Source organism: Zonotrichia albicollis, chromosome 12 (assembly GCF_047830755.1).
Source record: "Zonotrichia albicollis isolate bZonAlb1 chromosome 12, bZonAlb1.hap1, whole genome shotgun sequence".
In the NCBI taxonomy this organism is placed as follows: domain Eukaryota; kingdom Metazoa; phylum Chordata; class Aves; order Passeriformes; family Passerellidae; genus Zonotrichia; species Zonotrichia albicollis.
Window position 1 is genome coordinate 16,627,768 of NC_133830.1, and position 8,026 is coordinate 16,635,793.

The following is an 8,026-nucleotide window of genomic DNA, read 5'->3' on the forward strand; positions in this document are numbered from 1 at the left end:
GGGCTGTGGGCAGAGGTAAGAGAATCAGGGTGGCTGATTTCTTGTCCCTCCTTCCCCCAGGCTGTGGGACAAGGACAAACCCTGTCACAGGGAAGTGAGTAGAGCCTTCAGCCCTGCTGCTGGAGGAGACGTTGCCTGGTTCCCACTGGATGATGGCACAGAGGCAGGAACGTGTGTCTACCTGTGTCCTCATGGCACTTTTTAGCACCCTCAGGGGGCAGATACCTGTGATGCTGAGCCCACGCTCAGCTTTGCTAGAATCCTGCTCCCATGCCATCCCATCCCATCCCATTACCCCATTCCATTATCCCATCCCATTATCCCATCCCATCCCATCCCATCCCATCCCATCCCATCCCATCCCATCCCATCCCATCCCATCCCATCCCATTATCCCATCCCATCCCGACCCCCGGGCTGTGGCGGTGTCCCAGCTCGGTGACAATCCCCGGCCTCGCCCCCCGCGCTCCGGTCGGTCCCATCGCCACGCGTGACCCGTCCCCACGGGCGGGGCGCGAAGTTTGGCGGTGACGTCAGGGGCGGGGCGGGGCGTGAAAGGGGGCGTGGCCTCACGGTCCCGCCCCCCCAACTTGCCGCGCCGGGCGCGCGGGGCCGCGCCGCGACGGACCGACGGCTGGGCTGGGATCGGCTGGCATCGCTGGCACCGGCGGGGATCGGCTCGGCTCGGCCCGGCTCGGCCCCGGCCCGGCGCGGGAGGGCGGGCGGGAGGGGCGCGCTCCCCCCGAGCGGCGGCCCCGGGCCGCGGCCCCCCGTTGCGGTCGGAGAGGCGTGCAGGTGAGCGCCGCGCCGCGCCGGACCGGGGGCGAGGGGGGCCGGGCCCGGCCGGGGGGGCGTTGCTGGCATCTGTCACTGTCTGGCCCGGGGCTGCCCCCAACTCTCCTCCCGACCCCGGGGGCCCGGGACGTCCCGACGGGGCCGCGCGTTTCCCTGTCCGGTGCGTGCGCGCCCCGACGGCCGCCTGCCGCCGCGCTGCCCCCGCCGGCACCCGCGTCCCGCAGAGCCCGAGCCCCGACGGGCGCCGCGGGCACGGCGAGCTGCCGGAGCCCGGCTCCCCCCGCGCCTCCTCGCTCGCCCCCCCGGGCCGCCGCTGTCCTGGTGCCGCCCCCGTCTCCGCGAGGAGCACCGGGCCGGCACCGCGGGAGCGGATGCTGCCGGGGAGCCTCTCCCCGTGCCCCCGCCGCCGAGCATCCCTTTCCGGACCCCGCACCTCTCTCTCCCGCAGTCCGCTCCCTTCCCGCTGCCGCAGCGCTCCGAGCCGGCCAAACGCAGACCTGCCTGCGGTGCGCGGCCCGGGCTGTCCCTCCGCACACCCCGGCCCGGGGGCGGTGGGGCTCCCCCAGCCCTGTGTGAGCCCCAGCCCGGCGGCTCCGCGGGCAGCGCCGGGCCGGCCGGCCCCTCCGCCTCCCCTCCGCCTCCCGCTGCCCGCCCGCTGCTTGCACTAGCAATATTTCGGTCCGTCTTAGCCCGGCTGCGTTTTCTGCCTGTCCCCGGTACATCCTTCCCCCGGGACGTGGGGGCGGGATGGCAGGGGAACCCCCACGGACATGTCCAGGGCAGCTGCAGGTGCAAGCGGGGCTGCAGGTGAAATACCAGCCGGTGGCACCCCAGGCCGTGGGGCAGAGCGGGGGTTCGGGGGCTGGGGGGCCCCGCTGGCGAGGGCTGCACGGCTGCGTCATCCCTCCGTGCCATCCCCACCCGGCCACCCACTTCCCCGCTATTGTCTTACACCCGCTGTTGCTTCTGCTCCCAAATTAGACTCTTGGAGGGGGGTGCTGGCTGCGTGCGGGTGCTGCCAGCGCAGCACGGAGTCTTCCCCCCGGCACCCCGGGGAGGGAGAGGGAGCACTCTTCCCTTTGTCCACCTCTTGCCTGGGTGCCCCTGCTCTGGGGGGGTGCTCTCACCTGTGGGGTGCAGGTGCTGACCCTGATGTTGGGCTGGGTACCAGCCTCCCTTGTGCAGTATCCCAGGTGAGCTGAGCCCCTCGAAGCCAGCCTGAGGCAGGGGAGGATGGCAATGCTCAGCCCTGGCAGGATGGGTGGCCACTAAACCAACGGGAACTAATTTAATGAGCGCAGATTAGCTGAGTGCTCCCATAGACAGCAATAAAATCCCGATATATCATCCCACCCTGGTCCCCTTCCCAGCTAATCCTGGCACTGTGCCCCAGTGCTGGCAACCTGCCCATCCACCAGCCAGCCCTGCCCCTGATGATCTGTGGCACCGAGCCCACCGCCCCTCCAGCAGCTGCCAGGACAGCCCTCATTCCCCTTGGCCGGGCACAGGGGCACGGCAGAGCTGGTGTCGTGTGGCATGGGGACACAGAGGTGCCAGGCAGGGCATGTTTGCTGAGAGAGCTGCTGGGATGAGTCAGGTGTAGGCTGGAAAATCTCATCCACTCTGGGGCACCAGCAGCGATGTCCCATGGGTGCTCTTCTTCTCTTTTGTGACTTGGTGCACGCTGAGCAGGACTGGGGCAGGTGCTCTTACTGGGTGTGGGCTCTCCTGGCAGGACGGTGCCCGGGTGCCTTACAAGCTGGGAGCATCCATCCTGTGGCATCGCTCCAGCAGGCACAGAGGCAGGTCAGCCCCAGAGGATGGAGGCAGGAAGGAGCATCCCCCATTCCCTGGCTCACTGCACTCACGTCCCACCCAGGTTTGGGTCAATCACCCCAGGGAGCGCTTCAGTGCACGTCCTGGGTGCTGCAGGCAGCACGCCTCCCTCCCAGGTCCTGCCCAGCAGGGATGGATGGGGCTGTGCACCTGCAGGTGGGTCGGGTGCTGCCGGGTGCTGCCCGTCCCTGCCCCCTCCCAAGGATGTGCCGCTTTCTGCATCTTCAGCTCCCATTGCCATAGCAACAGGCTCGGTGCTTGGGTACCCGCGATGCCGGCTCCCGCATCCCGCATCCCGCAGCCATCCTGCCCGCAGCCCTCGCTACCGGGCCCTGCTGGCACGGCACGGCATGGCACAGCGTGGTGTTTGGGGAGCTTTAGGCTGGGCAAGGGCTGCCTCCAGCACTGTGCCAGCTTCCCATCACAAGGTCCCGCTCAGGCCCACCTGAGAGGGCTGGGGGTCCCCAGGCAGCTCTGTCATCTTCTGAGCTGTCAAAAAATAATTTCAGCTGAAACTTCCTCCCGCTAACACAGTGGGAAAGGGGAAGAAATCACTTTATGTGTGATCAATTTTTTTTTTCTGGGAAGCATCCAAGAAGGATCTGGTTTTGAAGAGTTCCCAACGGGGAAGCAAGGGGCAAAGCATCCTTCCTAAAGGGCTGGAGAAGCTGGCGTCTGCCAAGGCTGGTGTCCTGACTGCTGCCTGTGGCACCTCCGAGCTGCAGTGCCACCTGCCTGGTGCCACAGTCGGGGCTGGTTGGGGATGGCAAGCTGAGACTGGTGTAACCCACTGCACATGTGACAACGTGTGACAGTGCTCTGCCTGGGGAGGCCCCATCTGCTGAAATGTTACCGTGGGCAAGGCTGGGCTGAGGAACAGGAAAGGATCCGTTCACCTCCACTTGCCTCCCCAGTGGGTGCTCCAGGCACTGTGCTAACCCTGACTGCTAATTAATCATTAATAATCCACCAAGAGGGGCTGGATGGGGAAGCTTGTGGCTGTGCTGGCAGCCTGAGCCCGGGCAGAGAGGCTGGATGCCACGGGCAGGGATGCCCATCGGTGGGGCTGGGCACACGGCAGCTGGCAGCAGCTGCAGAGCACGAGCAGCCGCTGTGCTCAGGTTCCACGTTAATGGGCGCAGCTTAGGAGGGTCTGCTGTGGCTCCAGGGGGGTGGCAGTGCCGGGGCACTCACTGCCTCTCCCTGCCCTGCCAGCACCGGGCCCTGCGATGCCGTTTGGCTGCGTGACGCTGGGAGACAAGAAAGATTATAACCAGCCGTCTGAGGTGACCGACAGATATGACCTGGGCCAGGTCATCAAAACGTGAGTTGGTCCCTCCACGGCCCCATGGATGCCCTGGGGAACCCCAGCCACCTGTATGGGGCTCTTGGGGTGCTGAGGAGTGGCACAACACAGCCTGTGGGGGCTCTGGGGGTGCTGGTCCCCAGCTGGGCCGGGATTGCAGGGTGTATTTTGGGGTGGCTTTACCCTAATTAGTCCCTCTTGCTCGTGGGTTGCATGTGGGATATTCACAGCTAGCTCCAAGGAGGGCAGTGAGCTTTCCCACTGCTGCTGGCTGCAGCTGGGCAGCTTCCCATATCCCTCCCTCCTCCCGTCAAGATTTGCAGGGATTGCAGCAATTCCACACGATCCTGGCTCCCTGGAGCATTTTGTGAATCAGGAGGGCGTAGCTACAGCAAAGGAAAGGCAGATGTCACTTGGGGGGCAGTGGAGCACTGCACTGCTGCTTCCCCCAACTTTTATTGCCGTGCTGAGGAACCTGTTAGGATGCACTCCAAAAAATGAAGCCCTAACACCCTTTGAGAGAGGGCTGACTGCAAAATAGACACCAGAATTTCTTTTTATCAACTTCCAAAACACCTGCTTGGACAGAGGTCACACCTGGCAGGGTCACACTGGGTGGCAGTGGGGACCTCGGTGCTCTCAGATTTTTGCTCCATCCTCTGGGCAGTTTGTCCCAAAGCCGGCAGGTCACCATTCCCCTCCACCCAGGGCAGTGGCCGTGAGGGTTTCAGGGCAGCTGGGGGGATTGGAAAGCCAATGGCTTTGCTGGAGCAGTGCCAAGTGCCCCCCGGGGCTCCCCTGCAGCTGCAGCCCGGCCATGGGCTCAAGCACCATGAATAATAGAACAGAAACACAGAAACGCTGCAGCTACCGGCACATCTCCCTTTCTTTCTCCCCAACTGCTGTGCTGATGTTAATGTGGGTGTGCTGCTGTTCCACCTTGGCACGAGTGGCTTCACCGTGGGTCTTACCCCTCCTGTCCTCAGGATGGGGCTTTTTAACCAGCAAATTCTCCCCCTCCCCTATTAATTTGCTCCTTCCATATCAGTTGCCTCTCACTGCTGTTTTTTCTTCCCCTCCAAAGTGTTTTTGAGCCACAGCTTTCTTCTACTTCTGTGGCATCTCCCCTGACTGCTGGGATCTGGGGGAACGCTGGGGGGCCCAGGGACAACCCAAGCACCCCAATCTCAGTGGTGCCCAGGAATGGGGTGATGTCTGGGGGTACCCTTGCAGGGAGGAGTTCTGTGAAATCTTCCGGGCCAAGGAGAAGACGACGGGGAAGTTGTACACCTGCAAGAAGTTTCTGAAGCGGGATGGGCGGAAAGTGCGGAAGGCAGCCAAAAACGAGATCATCATCCTCAAAATGTGAGTGCTGGGGCTGGAGGGGATCCTGTGCTACTGGGCAAACTGGGAACTCCCATCCATGCCCCTGGCTCTCTGCAGGGTGAAGCACCCCAACATCCTACAGCTGGTGGATGTCTACATCACCCGCAAGGAATATTTCATCTTCCTGGAGCTGTAAGTCTGGGACATCTGGAAGTGGGGAGGGAGTGGCCCCGCCATGGCTGGGTCTCAGCAGAGCTGCTGTCTGTAGGGCCACTGGCCGGGAGGTCTTCGACTGGATCCTGGACCAGGGCTACTACTCAGAGAAGGACACCAGCAATGTCATCCGGCAGGTGCTAGAGGCTGTTGCCTACCTGCACTCACTCAAGATCGTCCACAGAAACCTCAAGGTGGGTGGCAGAGGGGGGTAGGAGCACCCATGGGTGCTGCCATGCCCCCTGTGCGGGCGCTCACAGTCCCTGTGCCGGCAGCTGGAGAACCTGGTGTACTACAATCGCCTGAAGAACTCCAAGATCGTCATCAGTGACTTCCACCTGGCCAAGCTGGAGAACGGGCTCATTAAGGAGCCCTGTGGCACCCCTGAGTACCTGGGTGGGTGAGAGCCAGCCGGGTGGGCACGCAGGGGTGGGCAGTGCTGGGTCCCAGCAGATCTCTGCTGCTCCTTACCATCCATTCCTTACTCTCTGCTGCTGCACCTCCCATTCCCATCACCCTGGGGGCTGAGTCTGGGTGCTTCCAGTGGGTGCCTCCCACTCTCCATCATGCCAGGGCCAAGAGGCCGGGTGGCTGGGGACCCCAGGGGATGGTTTGGTTGCTCTTTGTCTCTGGCAGCTCCGGAGGTGGTGGGGCGGCAGCGGTACGGGCGGCCGGTGGACTGCTGGGCCATCGGCGTCATCATGTACATCCTGTGAGTGTGGGCTGAGGGACGGGGTAGCTACAGGGGCTCGGAGCTGGGGCGGGACTGAGTCCCCCACCACGTTCCCCAGCCTCTCGGGAAACCCCCCTTTCTACGAGGAGGCAGACGAGGATGACTATGAGAACCACGACAAGAACCTGTTCCGCAAAATCCTGGCCGGGGACTATGAGTTCGACCCGCCCTACTGGGATGACATCTCGCAAGCGGGTGAGCCCCACACTGGGGCGGGGGGGGGGTATGTGGGGTCCCATGTTGCCCCCTACCAGCACTGACTTCCCCCCCTGTGCCCCCAGCTAAGGAGCTGGTGACACGCCTGATGGAGGTGGAGCAGGACCAGAGGATCACGGCAGAGGAGGCCATCTCCCATGAGTGGTGAGCAGCAGCAGGGTCAGATGGGGAGCCAGGGGGGCGGGTAGGGCTGGTAGCTCACCCCTCACTGCTCCTTCAGGATCTCTGGGAATGCTGCCTCTGACAAGAACATCAAGGATGGCGTCTGTGCCCAGATCGAGAAGAACTTCGCCCGGGCCAAGTGGAAGGTGGGTGTGGGTGTGCCGTGCCTCCGTGTCCCCTCTCAGCCAAGCCCGGTCCCCCACCGTGGGGCAAAGAGCCTGGTGGCGCTGCCAGTCCCGGCCCCTCCGCCAGCCCCACACCCCCCGTCTCTCCCCCGCAGAAAGCCGTGCGAGTGACCACGCTCATGAAACGCCTGCGGGCGCCCGAGCAGTCGGAGACGGCGGCAGCCCCGGCCCCGGCAGCGACCCCGGCCCCGGCAGCGACCTCGGCCCCGGCAGCGACCTCGGCCCCGGCAGCGACCCCGGCCCCAGCTACCACGGCAGCTACCCCGGCAGCTACCACGGCCCCGGCGGCGACCACGGCCCCGGCGGCGACTCCGGCCGCCGCCCCGGCTCCCGCCGCCGCGGCCGCGGAGCCCGCGGCCACAGAGCCCGCGACCGCCACCGATACGGCCCCGGCCCCGGCCCCCGCCACGGAGCCCGCAGCCCCCTCCGCCACCGCCCCGGAGCCCGCAGCCCCCGGCACGCCGCCCGCCGCCGCGCAGCCTCCGGCCCCCGGCACACCGCCCGCCGCCACATGTACCGAGGCCGGGGCCGCCGCCGAGCCCCCCAGCGAGCAGAGCGGCTGAGCGGCCCCCGCGCCCCCTGTACATAGCCCCGGCATGGCCCCCCAGCCCCGCCTGCGCCCCCTTTTCTACGTGCCCCGCCGGAGAGCCGGCCGCGGGGCAGAGCCCTGCATGGCGCCCGTCCCCCCGTGTCCTCCCAGCTCTCTCAGTCTGTCCCCCGCCGCCGTCCCCTGCCCCGGGGATGCCCAGAGACGCGGGGCAGCCCCGCTCGGCCGCACGCCCCGCAGCGCCGGGGGGTCGTCCGGGGCCCCCCGGGACACGCGTGCATGTGCGGGACCGCGGGCGGGGCCGCCCGGGACGGAGCGAGGGCCGTCCCGGAGACTCCCTCTCCGTCCCGGGACCCCCGGGGGGGGACACGGGGACCCCCGTCCGGGGGCAGCCGCACGGCCCCCCACGCGATGTGCCTGGAGGACCCCCGGTGCCCCCCCGTGCCCCCTCCCCGGTGCCCGCTTCCCCCCTCGCAGCTGCATGCCTGCAGGGCCGGCTCTGCCCGCGGCTGCCGCCGCCGCCCCGCGCCCCGCCGCTGTATCTCTGGCAAATAAAGACCCCGCTGAGGACAAACTGAGACAGCACCAGCGCCGCCTGCCCAGTCTCTCTGTGGGGCCGGGGGGCGGCCGTGCCTGCCGGCAGCGCGGCGCTGAGCGAGACGCGGCGGGCTGGAAGCGGCAGCGCTGCCCGGGCAGCGAGGGCAGCG

The 8,026-nt window shown here is 66.4% G+C and overlaps 1 protein-coding gene across 1 annotated transcript; it reads left to right on the forward strand.

Annotated features, from left to right (window-relative positions):
• The first annotated feature begins 525 nt into the window (after window positions 1-525).
• CAMKV (CaM kinase like vesicle associated) lies at window positions 526-7,904 on the forward strand. The gene is made up of 11 exons (XM_074550078.1): window positions 526-795; window positions 3,847-3,955; window positions 5,171-5,302; window positions 5,381-5,455; window positions 5,532-5,670; window positions 5,752-5,872; window positions 6,113-6,188; window positions 6,268-6,404; window positions 6,491-6,569; window positions 6,646-6,733; window positions 6,868-7,904. Exons 2-11 carry the CDS (start codon window positions 3,861-3,863, stop codon window positions 7,333-7,335), a joined length of 1,410 nt encoding a protein of 469 aa, XP_074406179.1. The 5' UTR covers window positions 526-795; window positions 3,847-3,860; the 3' UTR covers window positions 7,336-7,904.
• The last annotated feature ends 122 nt before the right edge of the window (window positions 7,905-8,026 follow it).